Source organism: Symphodus melops (genome assembly GCF_947650265.1).
Source record: "Symphodus melops genome assembly, chromosome: 13".
NCBI lineage: Eukaryota > Metazoa > Chordata > Actinopteri > Labriformes > Labridae > Symphodus > Symphodus melops.
Genome location: NC_136703.1, coordinates 4,968,967 through 4,985,465, shown reverse-complemented (window position 1 = coordinate 4,985,465; position 16,499 = coordinate 4,968,967). Strand labels below are relative to the sequence as shown.

Sequence of the window (16,499 nt, the reverse complement as noted above, 5' to 3'; positions counted from 1 at the left end):
AATAAAGAGCTATTTCAAATGTTGTTACTTTGTTCAAATAAATTGTGATTCAGGGAAATTAGTAAGACCATCAAAATGTGATTTTTTTTTTCATTCCTTTCGATCCTTTTGTCTAAAACTGTTGTCCTTCAGTTTGACTGATTTTCTCTAAATTATGAGACCCTCTTTGGGGGCCTAACTAGATGCTGCGTTCAGGGCACATCCTCTGCAGTATAAAGCTGAGCTCTCCTTTAGTTGCCCCCTTTCTTGTCATGAGCCGGTGTCATGATGTGGTTCCTCCTCCTCCTCATCCTCTTTAACGCTAACATTGAGCCGCTGAAAGGTAATTTACAGCTTTTCTTTTGAAATCTATACTTTGATATGTCTTCTTTTGACATTGGTTTACAGAAACAAATAAAGAAAAGAGATGAAGGCATTTTATAAACTATGATTTTTGAATGCACATGCAGGAGCTGCAGTAAGTTAGTTTGTGAATATAAAAATGTTCTTTGTAAAATCCTTTGAAAGGGGTGCATAGAAAGATATATCTACTTTTTTTCTGTTTACAAAAATCCTGTCTCAAGTTTGTTGTTTTTCTAAAGTTTTCATAGAATTGAAATGTGTTGGAGGAGGTTAAATGTTAAAGACAATGAGCACAGCTCTGCACACTGTTACATAAATAGTAAACACCACTTGGGATTTATTGTGACTTTTGGGATCTTTTTTCTGCCTCATGGTTCACTAAGCGTCAATCTCAGTGGTTCTCTGATAGTAAATTGAAACAGTGTCTTTAGTTATATCTACATATCTTAACACATGGAATTGATTTGATGCTGCCATTATACGTAATAAAGGTTGGTTCGACCCCAACATTTCTTCAATAATAGTGTCATGGTATAGAAAAAAAAAATCCCCATCTAATTCATGATGCTCTAATTTAAGTGTTTGAAGTAATCTGGGTAATATTTCAATAAATTCTTATTCTATGTCTTCATAATTTAGAAGATCAAATGTTTGACACTGTGTTGCATGAAGAGATTGTTCATAAACGCCGGCTATGATCTCTGTGCACATAATTAAAAGGCTGTATTAGGTTTTCTGTTCGTCAGTGTGTTGCCCCCACCTTTCCATCTGACAGGGATAGTCCCCCGCTGTGAGGAGAATATGTGAACGGCCTGTCCTCCTGAAAAGATCGATATTTTGAAAATGGCTAATGTTAGAATTTCTTTCGTGATCATGAAATGTGTTGACAAGTTTTTATTGGTTATATTTTTTAGAAGGTTCTCTTTTTATTTTTTTCAATTTGTTAAACAGTTAATTTAAAAGAAATTCAAAACATGAAACTGTTGGTATGTTTTACCCCCCCCCTCCGTTCCTGTAGTTCATGCAAAAAAGGTGATTCTAAAGAGTAAACCTGACAAGGCGTGTGAAGGCCACATTGAAATCTTCCACAACAACCAATGGGGTTACGTTGGGCATACGATCTGGAGCGATTCCATCGAGAAGGTGGTGTGCGAGAGCACCCTCTGTGGGCAACCCACGGTGAACTCTTCAGGTATCGAGCTTCGACCCAAGAACAGCAAAGTGTGGCTAAATGAGGTGAGCTGCAAAGGAACCGAGAAGGACCTGTCGGAGTGTGACTATCCTGGCTGGGACCTCAACAATTTCAGAGATGACGTTGTGAAAACCATCAGCTGCTCAAGTAAGACTCATCTTTACCTTTTTACATTTTGAGATAGTATGTTTGATTTAAAACTATGTGTTTATAATATCAGAGATTCTGCAAAAAGCTGCTAGGAATGAAGCTTTGGATTTCCTCCGCTGTCAAATTGTATCTGTTCTTGACTTTGACCTTGACTTTAATTTGCTTCTCTAGATAAAGTCGAATTAAAGCTGGAAGGGAATCACTGTGCGGGAGCTGTGAAGTACTCCATCAATGGTATAGATGAAGGTTACTTCTGTGCTGACAACTTTGGTAAGAATCAGAATCCTTCGTACAGGACACTTCACCAGGGTCATGTCTTTATAAATTGTCGCAGTGTGGGGGTTTATGTTCGTCATGTATAGTGAAAGCAAATAAATCAACGTGCAGCTTTGATAAAAACTATCAGTCAGGGCTCGATGACGCACAACAGTTTTCTGTACAGAGATTTATCATTCAGCAGAGGTATAAAAAAACGTCTTCTGGTTAGAGAAGAACTTCCTTCTGTTTCCAATGTAAATAATAACGAGACTAAAAGCGTCTGAATACTGCGACTGTGGATAAAAGAGGCACTTCATGACGTCAGGATTAAAAGTGAATCATTGATAAAATTAACTAAAGTCCTTCTCCGTGTTAAACACCTGTTTATCTCTAGAGGACGTCTCTCATGAACGCTGTAAACAAACATGAGCTGCTGCCATAGGCCTCTTCTCTCTCTCTCTCTCTCTCTCTCTCTCTCTCTTTTATTTTTAAGTGCATACATTAGGGAGGGAGGGACTAGCACATGATTCCCCACTAGCCTGCCACTTCTTTTGTTATGGATTGAGAGCACCCTGGCAGTAGAATCTACATATTTTATCTTCAACTTTTATTTTTTCAACAATGATGCCTCAGCAAATGTTGCAGATGATTGAGAAGGAAGTAAATTAGTTCATCTACTTCATAGAGGAGAAATCCAGAATTTGTCAACTCATTTTTATTTCTTGAATTACTACTTTCATCCCTCAAACAAGTATAGGTACCATCACTTAATGGATATCAAAATGTTCATGATAATGACACTATTTTTCTAACATTATTAAGGCACCGATGAAGCCAACCTTTTGTGTGGACATGTTAAATGTGGCAAATCCAAGAAGATCCCCAAACATGCATGGTTTGTTGGGAAAGAATTCCAAAGCTTGAAGAAGATGAAGATCACGTGTCACGACACGGCACATTTAACTCATTTGTGGCAGTGTGTGGACCAGGAAACAAGAACCTGTCAAAAAGCTGCCTCTGTTATATGTACAGGTAATACATAACTTCACTGAGTTTGCTCATGCACTGTAATTATAATATCAGTGATTTCATACAATGGTTGATTTAACAGACTATGAGAGAGTTCAACTCAAAGGAAGTGGGTCGAATGTGTGCTCTGGGCGTCTGGAAAAAGAGGAAACCAACAACTGGACCCCTGTTAAAAACAACAAAACCAGTCCTGACATTTGGTGCCAGCAGATGCACTGTGGGAAATCGGTTAACATGACAGTTGATGAAAATGAAGTAAATGTGATATGCTCAGGTAATTTAACTTTTTATTATTTAACCACATCTTCTCATGGAGAAAGCTCACTCGCCATTTTCCTCTGATGTCAAGTTCGGTTGTAAAGCTCAAATTCTGTTACACTGTTGAACTGCTTTGTGCCAGACATTTACTTTATACAAATATAGAATATAGACAGTTTCCAGCTCTATTGGCTGTTAAATAAAAGTGCTCACAAAAACCATCTAAACACACACACACACACACACTTACAAAGTCCCACATTTATGGATGCAGATAGCCTAATGTTTGCCTTGTACAGAGGCTATGAACCACAAAGCAGCTGGCCCATGTCCGAGTCTGGTCTGTAGTTCTTTCTCACAAATAATTAGTCCACTCACTCTCCCCGCTTTCAGGGAAGTCTGTGAGCTTAATAAATCTGACAGATTATCAAGTCACTCCTGTTTGGAGTTGCAATGATTAGCAGATAAAAAGATAACTGTGGATGATGAAAATAATCTGAAGGGACATCAGAAAACATTTCAAGTAATTTCAAGAACATTTGATCACTCGTTGGTTTCATTGGACAACACATCCAGCCACTTACGAGCTAACATTACCATAAGCAGGAAATCTTAAGATTTTGCTTCTATATTATGTAACACAATCAAATAGCACTTATAGCTGGAAGTGTTTTGAAATGTGTTTTTTAATCTATTGCTAATTATAATTAATAAATTACCTTGTTTCAGCTCGAATAATTCCAGATGTCCATCCGTATTTTTACCATTTCAACCTATGTTTGATCAATATGTATCGTATATTGTGATACAATCTGACACTTAGATTACAGCAATGAAAATGCATGATAGTATTGCACTCCCATGATGTAAGAGGACAAAGGTGGCTGAGTAAATATTGTTTTTTAAATCAAGTTCTTAAACTAATACCATACATTAGGAGCCATTAAAAAAAAAACTAAATGCCTAATCACTATCTTTTTTTTAACACCCCACAGACAAAGTAACTGTCGTTCTGACGGACAACAACAACAACAAAGAGAGCCAGTGCTACGGCACAGTTGAAGTTAAAGTGAACAATGTGAGACTTCCTGTGTGTGGCTCCACCTGGACCGAAAAAGAAGCTCAAGTGGTTTGCAGTGAAAACAACTGTGGGAGTGTGAGTTTTTGAGTCTCCTGTTTCATTCAAAAACCTGACTGTGATTGGTACAATTAGCCTGTTAAACTTGTCCTCAACCGCGGCCACAAGTGACAACTAAAGGATGAGTGGTGATAAATGCTCACATGTATTAAATTGGAGCGGTGCGGAAAAAATGTGCACACTGACTCAAAGACGGCAGCAACATTTTTTCATGGTGTTTGTTAACTTTAAACTGGGTACCGATAAGTAAGATAGATAAGTTTATCGATTTCCACCACAGCAAAAGCAGTTACGTAACTTGACTTATTTGGCAAAATACTAAAGTTAACTCCTCGTAATATTCATGAATTAATCAGTCCAACCGAAAAACGGCTCCTGCATGTAGTTGTCACAATGGAAATAAAGTGGAGGCAACAATAGTTTATCAGATTGTACACTTCTTGCCAGTTTTTACCCAAAGGAAGTCTGTGTACTTTGAACTCGCTTGAACTTCATCCCTCTGTGGTGCGATTGATTGCAAGGAAAAAAAGATTGAAAAACCACAGAGGGACCTTTTAACTAACAGCAGAAAGCTAAAATAAGAGCAAGCAAATTGATATCAGAAATTTGGAGTAACTCGTCACCATTTTTGTTGGTATACCTTACTGAAAGCAGCCACGTTGATGAAGAATGTTTTACCGCACTCAGGTCAAACGAGGATTGCATGCCCTCTGACGGAACAATGACTTTGATGCATCTCTTCTATATGCAGATAACCATAACTTCTTTTTTCCAGGTGGTGCATCATGCATCATCACCTATATACAGAGCTGCACAGGGGTTTATGGACAATGTGGAGTGCTTGGGCAGTGAGTCCTCACTGTGGCACTGCTTTGGCACCCGTAACGACAATAAACCTATCCAATGTAGTTCCAAAGCCTCCGTAGTTTGTTCAGGTGAGATATGACAGCTATCTCATGTATGTAAAACAGCATAATGTAATTTTAGGAACAAAGAATGTGTACAGTTGATTTATTTCTGTCCATATGTCTGCAGAGAGGGATTTTTGAGGTCCCCTGTGTTGTAACTCAGTTGCTTCTCTTACTGTCATGGTGCAGGTAGCATAGGCGTGAGACTGGTTGACAGTCCTGGAAGATGTGCAGGGAGAGTGGAGATTCAACATGAAGGCATATGGAAAAAGGTCAATAAAAAAGCATGGCGGAACACCAACTCAGACGTCGTCTGCAATTATCTGAAGTGTGGAACGACACGACTTGACAGCAATGCGGAAGACAAATACAGCCAGGGTTCAGGTGATTTCCTGGCTGTGACTGTAGACTGTAAACCAGATGCCTCACACATATCTGAGTGCATTACCTACACTGACCCTGGAAACCCTGGAGACCAGAAGAAGGAAGCAGTCAGCATAACCTGTGAAAGTAAGTGTTATTTCAATTTGTCCGTTGTGCCTTTTGACCTTCTCTTTCTCTGTCTGCAGGTCATTCTCCAAATTAAAGGCAGAGTGCATCGGGTCCAGTTGAAGCTCATTTGGCTGATGACCTTGGTGATGAAATGTGATGTAACCATATGAAGCTTTTTGAAGAGAGCGTATCATTTAAAAACCTGTCCAATGTTGGCTGTTCCTTTCCATAGCTCTTTTCGCCTTCCAGCCTTCCAACTAGACTCAATTTACATGCAGGGGTCATTTGAACCCAAAGATAAACTGTAGGATCAATGTGAAAGCACCTTGGGTCCAATTGATGGGGTCAGGAAGTTGTTTTTGCCTTTGTAATTTGTACATAAGTTGAAGAGACAACAATGTATATCCTGTAATGTTCTGCCTTTTATTTTTTGTCTCATCTAGTTGTTTTTTTTTTGTTGTTGTTGAGTTTTATGTAGGCCTAAAGGCCATCTTGGGCGGGGCATTGCAAACATGCTTGGCTATAAATGCTGTAGTGTGATCTTTATAGAAAAAAACCCAGTAGTTTTAAAAACGTACCCAAACCTTTTTAAGTTTGTGTAACACTTAAATAAGTCCTTGAATACATAGTGAAGACAGCAGCGCATATGTTGATTGCAGCTATTGATTAGAAAAGAAAGAGGCTTGCAGGTTAATAAGCTCAACTAAAATAGCCAACTAAATTGGTAACCGCAGTAACCATTTCTGATAGAACAATCGGAATCAATTAAGCAGTGAATAACAGCGAACAGAGAACATGTCCTCTGTGGATAGTCAGTCTAATGACTCAGAAATTGAGTTCTCTGCATTTCATTTGAAGCCAGATTTGGGCAACCCGAATAGTTTGCCAGGTCATCACATTCCTAAGCTCACCTTTTGTCTCTATTTCCTTCTTCTGTCTGTGACAGAGCACAAAGTGGTCTTTCTGGATGGAAACAATTCCTGCTCTGGCATGGTTGGAATAGAGGAGGGCAGCAACATTTTCTGGCTCTCCGGTTCCAAACGGGCATGGAACAAAAACGAGGCAGACACAGTTTGTCGACAGATGCAGTGCGACGAGGCGCTCACCTTTAACTCCACATCGAACGCTGAGATGAAGAAAGAAGTTTGGAATGAATCTTACAGCTGCATGTCCAACTCTAAATCTTTGTTTGAATGTGAAGAAACGGCAAAGCCATTGAACCACAATGATACTGTTGCCACTGTTATATGCAAAGGTAATGTAAGGCAATGTCGAAACATAGACGTATGATGTAGATGGTTGCCTTACTTCATATTGTCCATTGATTTAAGATTCTACGGTTTGGTGGGCATTGTTGAAATGTTCTTAAACAGAACAAATATCAGACATTAAATGTTTTTAGTTGTGAAATAATCTGCAGATGCGAGTTTAAATATAACTCCCTTTCTTATTGTGATTTCAACAACAGGAAAAACAAAAGTGGACCTGACAGAGCAGTGTTGGGGAAATGTCAGAATTTGTATGGGAGAAGAGTGTGGCGGCGTGTGTGATGATACCTGGACTTTTCAGAAGTCTGAAATGCTGTGTAACAATCTGGGGTGTGGGAAGGCGATCCCGAATGTCAAAAACTCTTTGGGGACAGCCTCCATCAAAGCCTCCTTCAAAAGCGTGCACGCCACGAAGCTCACGAAAGACATCAGCCAGTGCAACTTCATCAAAACTGATAAAACATCCTGCAAAGCAGCTTCTGTTGTTTGCTCAGGTAATGTATTTTATACATATATTCACATTTATATTTTCCCTTCTAAATGTAAATAATCTATTTGGGTGATACCTTCTGTGACACCCATCTCTATAATCATGAATACATTCCAGGGCATTTCTGTCTTCTTGGATAAAATTATTTTTCTAAGCACTCTCGACTCTGGATGTAAACTAGCTCTAAAGTAACTCTGGTACAAAACAGCAAATGTGATAAATATTGTACACTGTCCCTGCACAAATCAAAAATTCAAAGACATTATAGGTAAAAGTATAATTACTTTAAAGTGGAAAAACAAATCACATTTCCATAAAATTGAGTGTATAGGATGCACTTTTATTTCCTATTTTTCCATCTTATGTTAACTGCAACCAATATACCAATATAAAATGCTGACAAATCAAAACCAAGAGTGCAGCCACGACCATTCATTGTTGCTTGCACACTGTGTGGATGCTATACAGACCGGGCTGCTGGTGTCAGATGTTAACATCTTTTGTCTGTCGTTAGCTTACAAGTCATGCATTTAAAGAAAACAGCAGTATTTGGTTCAGTAAACTTCTTGAGTTTTTTTTTTTTTTTAATCAGCATAATCAATATGAACTTAGCTTCACTCACCATGAGTCTTTTCTTTTAAATGTGTATTTTATCCGCACGCAGAGGATATATCTTCATTAAACTTACAAATCCTTATTTTCTTGTTAAAAACAATTCCGGTTGGGCAATTACAGTTCTGTCGCTGTGTTTTCATTGGTTTGTTACAGAGAGTGTTATCGCCAGAATGAGTGCCAGAGATGAATGTTGTGGGAATCTGGAACTTTTCTACAATGGTCAATGGCTCCCAGTGTGCAAGAAGGCTTTTCAAAACGAAGAAGCACAGAACATCATCTGTGGGGATTGTGGTCAGGCTGTCAAAATGCACGACTTCTTCGGACCTAAAACTACGTCATCCAGCATTTCAAGCATAAAGTGTCCCCGCGGTGTGAAGTCATTAAAAGATTGTAAAATCACTTCTGACAGAACACCCTGTGATCTTACTAATCTCGAGTGCTCACGTAAGTGTGATTTTAAAATTTCTCTTCACCATCAGGATGTTCTCTTCCAATTGCAAATTAAGTTTTGTTTAAAAATATTTACATGATGAAAATATGTCATGAAACGAGCTGCAGTTTGACAATAAATGTGCATAATGTAAAAGTTAGCACGTGGAGCTCAAAATTGTAGACCGCTTTTGTTCTAGGATTATACCATACCTAAATAATATTGTTTTGTGTTTTCTTAGAGAGTTAAATGAATTGATTGAACATTCCTGATTCACTGAAGACTGTGAGCTTTAAACATGGAAGCAGTTGAAGCTGTTAGGTTATTAGCTCTGCCTAATGGTTAAAAAGAAAATCAGCCTATGAGAACAAAAAGCTTACCCAATATTTGTTTTGTTACCCATATTTGTTTTTAAACATGTTTGGAGAAAGTCTGATTGATGTCACCCATTGGTTAGTAAAGGGTTTGATTTAGAAGCCCCTCCATGGCAGATGCCTTGTTGAAAATGTTGACACATTCAAACTTGTGGTTAACCTAACGACAGGCTAAGAGTTAGAGCTAATTGGCCTTAAGCCTCCTAACAAACTGCTACAACTTGGGCACTTGCTTTAACACCAGGTACACCCCTAATTATCCATAAAAACAAAATGGACGAGTTAGCAAAACAAAAATAAAAACTAAAAGTTATTATAGCCAATAAAGAAATTGATGAATCAGAGCAAAAGTTTCTTGTTTTATACCAAACTGTAACATGTTTATTTCTGTTGTCCAATCCGACACTTTAATATCGGATGTGACTCCTGGGTCCTTTGGAGCCAGCCTCAAGGGGTCACTCGAGGAATAACTTACCTTATGTTTAAAGTGAAAAGGGTGTCAACCCTTGTACTGTCTGACTCTAAGCAGGTTCATCCATATTGTATATTATGCATATTAGTTTGAATAGCAAACATATTCAAGAGTCATCTAATCTGTGTAAGTTCTGTGTATTTCATGAAGTGTGTAAGTTTTGTATGTGTTGACCTATATGTTCTCTGTCACTGCTGCTTATTATAGGCTGCAGGAAGATGGAGCTGAAAACAACAGACAAGGCCTGCAGTGGAGCTCTCATCGTTTATTCGGGAGAAAAAAGAAGCGCAGTCTCTGTGGCAGGATGGACAGACACTGAGGGGACCAGACTTTGCAGAGATCTGAATTGTGGCAATTTAATTTCAAGAAATCAAGACAAAATTGTCACTGATTCTTTCTGGAACGCAAGCTTCACGTGTGAAGGTGTAAACGACCCAAAAAGCATCTGGGCTTGTGAAAACCAAACTCGACCCACGCAGTTGGAGCAGCTCTTTATCAAATGTCAAGGTAAGGTATTCCACTACATAATTTTCACTTGTTAAATTTAACATTCTTGCCAATCATTTGGGCAGTGGATTGATACCACTTAGACAGTTAGCTTAGATATAGAAATAAACACACATTGGGGGCGCTGGTGGCGCAGCGGCAGTGCGCACGTCCCCATGTATTGAGGCTCAGTCCTCACGCGGGCGGCCCAGGCTCGCGTCCGGCCTGTGGCTCCCCTCCCCGCATGTCTCTCCCCACTCCCTCTCCCTGACTTCCGCCTCTATCCACTTTCCTATAATAAAGGCCAAAAATAAATCTTTAAATAATAATAATAAACACACATTAAAGGAGGCAGAGTGAAACAGCTAGCCTCACTCTGTACAAAGGTTTGATAAACATCTGGATCAACCAACATAAAAAAATAATATAAATATATATTATATTAATATTGTATAAAAAAAGACACTATGAAATTGTGCTTCCTTGGCTTTTGCAGCTGGCCTCACATGGACACTAAATGAAACCCTAATTTTGCACTACCACATTGGCTGCTTTTATATATATATATATATATATATATATATATATATATATATATATATATATATATATATATATATATTAATGCTAATCTTAGCTAGAAGTTTGCTTTGGTCAAATTTCAGCATTTTACATTTAGCAGATAGTGAACAATTTACTTTACAAGATACTTCACCCATTTACATGAAGCTTAGAAACATGGTAGTAGTGTTGAATGGTCGTGAATCCAGCCCTCATTTTGCCCTGAGATGAGAAAAATGTGTTTTTCTTTGCTTGAAAGTTTTCTTCATGTGATGCAAAAAGCATCATATTCCATCACATGAAGAAAACTTCCAGGCAAAGAAAAACATATTTTTCTCGTCTCAGGGCAAAATGAGGGCTGGATTCACGACCATTAAACACTACTACCATGTTTCTAATGATACACAGCTTCATGCAAATTGGTGAAGTATCCCTTTAAGTTTGCAGTTTCATTTATGTGGTTTGCTCCATTGTGTATCCAATTAAAAACCATTTAAAAAAAATGGCTAGTTGAAGTTGTTGGAGACAGAACTTTTATTTTTGAAGTAAAAATGATTCCTCTGGTATGAACTTGATATGTTCCTTTGGGTCAGAAATGTTTGATAAAAGATAAATATTTAGTTTTTTCCTTCCTAGACGAACCACATATCAGCTTTTCCGGAGACTGTGGTGGTGAAGTGAAGATAGACGGCACTCGAGTGTGTGACACTCACTGGAAAATGGAATATTCCGACTTAGTTTGTGCTGAAAAGGGATGTACCAAATCTGTCGGTCACTTCAGCGATAAAGTTCCTAACTCAAATAAGGAGTATCACCATGTCAGGTGTGAGTCGTACCACTCCAAACTGGGTCAGTGCAAAAGATTCAAAGCAACGTGTGCCGGGGGTTTGGTGTCCGTTTACTGTGTTAGTAAGTATCTGTTTGCCTTATGTGCCATTGATGTTGCAAAGTACATGTATTTTCCTTTATTCTTTTGAAGAAATACAATTTAAATAATATTACTTTCAGAAAATGTGTGACACATAGTGATCAATTGTGCTGTGTTGGTAACTGAGTTTTATCATTACAGTACATTTCTTACCCTGGGATTCTTATTTATGATTTTTACCTAAATAAGTAATTCTCTAATATGACATTTTTATTCAGGTTTTCATGAAGTATGTGTGCACAACACACCAGAATGAGCAGTTATTAACCTTTTTTTGTCTCCACTCATCATTAATGAACTAGGCTACTAATGGTATAGTTTTATACAGAAAGTAAGACAGATGTGTGTCCAAAGTCACAATTTAAAGTGGAAATAAAAGAATAAAAGAAAACTTCTTGCAGATTTCACAAATTAGGCAAATAATCTGATTGTTTTATTTAGTTTATTTTTTTATTTACAGAAAGAGTTGAGTTCAGGACATCAAAAAAATGTGGAGGCGAAATTTTGGTCCGATACCACAATGACCAATGGGAAAACGTGTGTTACCCAGAACCATTATCCAAGGAATGTGAAAAGAAAATGTGTGAAACGCTGAAGTGTGACAATGCAACCATAGAAGCACCTCAAATACGAGAACAGGAGGTGAGTCATCACATCATATCCCTTTAATTTAATGTCAGAGCAAGGTGTCTTTAAGACCTGTACGTCCTCTGTCAAACGTTCTCATTCATCATATTGTAGTTGATCATTCACCCCTTAGTCGACTTTAAAAAACACCTCTTAAATGTTATGCATGGCTGAAATACTCAAAGCAGAAGTTTCTATTTCATTTAAGAATGCAGTCACAGGAAAACCTGGGATCGTATTGAAATGCAACTCTGTCGATAAAGTTCCGAAGAACATTCAGGTCTGTGTCCGCCAAGGGTCTTGTCCAAACTCCAAAAATGCGGAGATCTTTTGTGAAGGTAACAAAAACCACATATCAGTTCCCATTTAAAATGGCTAAAGTTAATTAAGTTATCAGTTATTAAATAATTTACCTGGAAGTTCTCAATATGAATTAAGTCCCATGTAAGTGAACACAGAAAATACATTTTTCCATTTTCAGGGTATGTGTATGAGCCACCAAAATCATTCCCCACTGTGCCGGTCATCCTGGTAGTAGTAGTTCTTCTGGTTCTGGTGGCAGTGGCTATCGTATGTATACGAATCTACAAAGGGCGTAAAGACAAGAGGACCTCGAATGTCATATGTGAGATTTTATTTTTTCAATATCTCTTTTGTAATACTTCTCATTGCTGCTTAAGTTACAAGTTTTCAATCAAATGCTTGAAAACGTGCACAAGTATACCATTTTAAATGTATACAGTAAAGGTAACCACCCGAATCATCCAATTGGGATTCAGAAGCTGTAAAAGAGCCTCTCTTCCACAAGAGGTCAGTATTTCTACATGCTGAACAAATTCTGCTCCAGTTATAATCACAGCGTAATAGATTTTGTTTCTAACATTAATTTAGTCATCTGTCATAATTCAATATATTCGGTGACAATTCAACACCCAATATTCTTTGGAAAAACCTCCAAACCCCTGTGTTAAATAAATGTGAGAAAAAAAAAGTCTTTAGGCAACATGAGCTTGGAAAGGCACTCACTCTAGTTTGAAGAAGGATTCACCTCAGTGCAGAGTCAGGTGTGTCTGTGGCGGGTTGGCTTAATTAAGACCAGGTGTTGGGAGTTTAGATGTACTCTTGCAGACCAGTGCTCTGTGCTGACTCATTATCCCACCTTTATAGGCAATGAGAGGTTTTGTTGGCTGTGTGTGCATAAACACAAACAAAGAACTATATGTGTATTTATTTTCCATTGCCAGTCTCACAGAGTATAAGTTGGGTGGCTTGGTAGTTTTGTTGCTACCCCATCCATTTTGCGTTCACTGTTAAGGCCTCCCTGGAAGCCTTTGCTTTAGTTGAGTTTTTTTCTGGGTCCTCTGGACAATTTAGGTTTTGAGTCAGCTGGATTAGTTCATCATTTTTGCTGCATTTTGGCTCGATACAATTATTTGTGTGTCCCCGGCTCCAATCTTATCGCATGTCTCCCTTCCTCCTGTCCGAAGCTAATTAAAACACAAGGCTAGCGGACATTAATGCATGTGTTGTGTCCCCCCTCGCCCTTTCTTGCTCTCGTAAATCTCTTTGCTTTTTTGATTCAGCGAAAATGTTGTCAAAGAACGAAGTGGAGTTTGAAAGTGGAGACTATGAGGATGTAAACATCAAAGCAAATGAAATGGAAGACCTCAGCCGTAAGTCACATGTTCATCTATGTACTTTGTTAACTTGTTCGTTCCTTTGTTTCAACATTATGTACACTTAGACTGAGAACACAGTAAGACTCAAAGGCAAAACACCAGGAAAACATACAGACAACTCTGAACCATCTGCAGACCCCGAAAACTCTTCAATCTGAGAGAGACATTATCGTTTTTTACCATCTTTTAGATAAGGGTATCAAAACTACATACTGCATCCTGGCCTTAACGATATATAGATAGTATATTATGTGATGATTGATTCATTTTATGTTTAATTCAAAAGACATCTTAAGTGTTGGACCTTTAAAATGTATTTCTTGTTCTTAGGATTCAGACCTCAGGCTGAGATCCCCACAGAGGATGACGCTCACAGCGTTCCCTCTTTGTCTTACGATGACGTTGATGAACTTGAGGCTCAACCTTTGACCTCTCAGGCTGCATTTGCCGTTGTCTCAGGGGACAACCTCCACTTTGAAGGTGCTATGAATCGAACAGCAGGAAAGTTTTGAACTAAATTCAACTATTTTTCTTACTTAAATCCAACTACTTGAATAGTTCTCATTATATGACTTCACAGGATAAGCTGATTTTAATAATGCCACTATTTTTCTGGTTAACAGATCAGGTGGCCTACGAGGTTGACGACCCACAGGAGAGTTATGATGATGTTGAAAGCGGCCCACAAATCACTCAGACGAAAGCTGACCTGCACTGCAGCCCCTGGACCACACCTGAAGGCGTCCCAGCAGAACCAGCAAGGTTGCCGAAGGAGGATGAAGACTATCTAGTGCCGGGCCAAGATGGGTGAGCCACAACTGGGTTAAACAAAATACAACCCCACTTCCTAAAATAATGGGATGTTGTGTTGAATCAAAATAAAACTGAATGTGAGAATTTGCAAAAGACAATACTGAAACCTCCATACTGACTTGAAATATTACAAAGACAAGCGATCACATGTTGAAATGGAGAGATTTCATTGTTTGGTTCCATCAGACATTCACGTTTTTCAGTCTTCGGTTAAAACTGTCCAAACCTGGTTTTTTTTGTTTTTTTTCAACATATTGTCGGAATTGATCTCAATTGGGCTTTTAATTTTCTTAAAACAATTACGTTTCTCACTTTCAACCTTTGATTAATGTCTTTGTGCTTCTTCCAATAAAACGTGGGCTTCTAATGTTCTGTGATTTTTCTCAAAGTCACAACTTTTTCAGAATTAGTGTTTTGACAAAAAACATCTAGTTCAGGGGTCTCCAACAGGTAGCTTACCGGTAGCTCATCTATACTGTTGGTTGACTAACTGTTAAAAATATATAACTAAACCCACTATTCATATATTTGGCCCATTAAAAAAACAAGTGTAAAGTATAAATGTTTTCTTGAACATTGTTGTGAATTTTCAGTAACATAGCTTACTGTGTTGAACATTAAGAAGTGTAAAATATTGCTTTTTTCTTGGACCTTGATGTGAATTTAAGATTATTGATGAGCATTGGCTTTTGGCAATTTCACACGTGTACAAACAGTGACTTAATTCAGCTGATGTGTAGACAAATGCATGTGATGCAATTCGCTCTTAGCCACTTACATTTTTTCAAAGTAGCTCTCAGATGAAGAAAGATTGGAGGCCCCTGGTCTCGATGAACAGTTTGTTTATGAGTCAAACATTTGCTGAGGAGGTTCAATAGATGGACTAATAATTCAAAAACAAGGGTTAAACACCTGAATGCATAAATCCTTCCACAAATTAATGCCCACTAAGTCCTTTTTGTACAGTTTTACAGTGTAATATATGTTTACAGTTTAATGACATGTTTCAATGATTGCTCGGCTTGGAGGAAATGTGCTTAGTATTTTTAAATAATCATACATGCTTTTGCTTTAAAAATATCTTGTGTATAAAGAGCAGTTGAGCCTCGATGATGATGATATGTAATCAGGCTTTTAGAAATAGAAATCATTTACTGTCATTGCAAACACAAGGCCTGCAGTAGTCAATATGTTTACTTTGTCTATTTTTATTCTTATACGCTTTTGAAGAATAAAATTGGAGGATTTGTTGCTGAGAGTTGACAGTTTGTACATAAATGAAATCTTTTCACCTGATTTAGTTGTTAAATGAATGAATCTTTAATTGTCCGCCTGGCCTCAAGTAGCCCATCTCTTAATAGGATAAAAATAAATAAATAAATCCTTTCCTAATGCCATCACTCTGACACAAAATGTAGCAAGAACAAAAATGATGACGTTAACAATACAACACCAAAACACTCAATAAGTAGTTCATACAGAAAAGAAGTGTGAGCATGAGAGAAAACCTGAATATTGAAATTGAATTGACAGACAGACAGACAGACAGACAGACAGAGAGAGAGAGAGAGAGACAGTAACAAGTAAAAGCACAATGCATTTTTTAACTGTATAAAGAGGCAACTTTTCAGCAGTTTTTCCTTTACCTGTAATTTCTCTTGAATACTTGAAGTCTATGTTTAGAGAGACATGTGATTCATTATGAACATTTTGTTCTATATAATATATTAGAAGTCAACCAGGTCAAATAAAGCACTTTTCTTTCATATTGTCTTATATACATTTAGTTAGTTTGTATTCTTGTAATATTTCGTGTCTTTTATAATTTAGTCTTTAGTTGTTGTTGTTGGGTTTTTTTTAAGTGAACCTTTAATTGAGAGGGAAACACTTAGGTTAAAAGTGTCTTTATCAGGAGGGTCCTACCAAAGACAGGCAGCAGTACTAGCAGCCATACATGCATTATAAAAAAATCATAATTGTATGTTTTAA

The 16,499-nt window shown here is 37.8% G+C and overlaps 1 protein-coding gene and 1 long non-coding RNA gene across 2 annotated transcripts; one reads left to right on the top strand and one right to left on the bottom strand.

Annotated features, from left to right (window-relative positions):
- Positions 1-260: 260 nt before the first annotated feature.
- On the top strand, positions 261-15,766 carry LOC306834380 (scavenger receptor cysteine-rich type 1 protein M130). The gene is made up of 19 exons (XM_079360253.1): positions 261-322; positions 1,361-1,681; positions 1,856-1,954; positions 2,765-2,974; positions 3,054-3,245; positions 4,225-4,385; positions 5,143-5,302; positions 5,465-5,785; positions 6,714-7,022; positions 7,236-7,529; positions 8,294-8,584; positions 9,624-9,923; positions 11,100-11,372; positions 11,852-12,033; positions 12,227-12,356; positions 12,500-12,643; positions 13,602-13,691; positions 14,028-14,177; positions 14,321-15,766. The coding sequence occupies exons 1-19, from the start codon at positions 265-267 to the stop codon at positions 14,506-14,508; spliced, it is 3,873 nt and encodes a 1,290-aa protein (XP_079216379.1). The 5' UTR covers positions 261-264; the 3' UTR covers positions 14,509-15,766.
- Positions 12,069-13,598, bottom strand: LOC306834381. Its single transcript, XR_013780487.1, has 3 exons — positions 13,045-13,598; positions 12,432-12,602; positions 12,069-12,345 (listed from the first exon to the last, which is right to left on the bottom strand). It is a non-coding gene; the product is annotated as an uncharacterized lncRNA (long non-coding RNA).
- Positions 15,767-16,499: the final 733 nt, after the last annotated feature.

Bases quoted from the DNA above. Each gene is read 5' to 3' on its own strand.
- LOC306834380 (XM_079360253.1), top strand. From the start codon at position 265: ATGATGTGGTTCCTCCTCCTCCTCATCCTCTTTAACGCTAACATTGAG. The intron at 1,682-1,855 runs GTAAGACTCATC...TTGCTTCTCTAG, and splicing joins GAAAACCATCAGCTGCTCAA to ATAAAGTCGAATTAAAGCTG. The intron at 7,530-8,293 runs GTAATGTATTTT...GGTTTGTTACAG, and splicing joins AGCTTCTGTTGTTTGCTCAG to AGAGTGTTATCGCCAGAATG.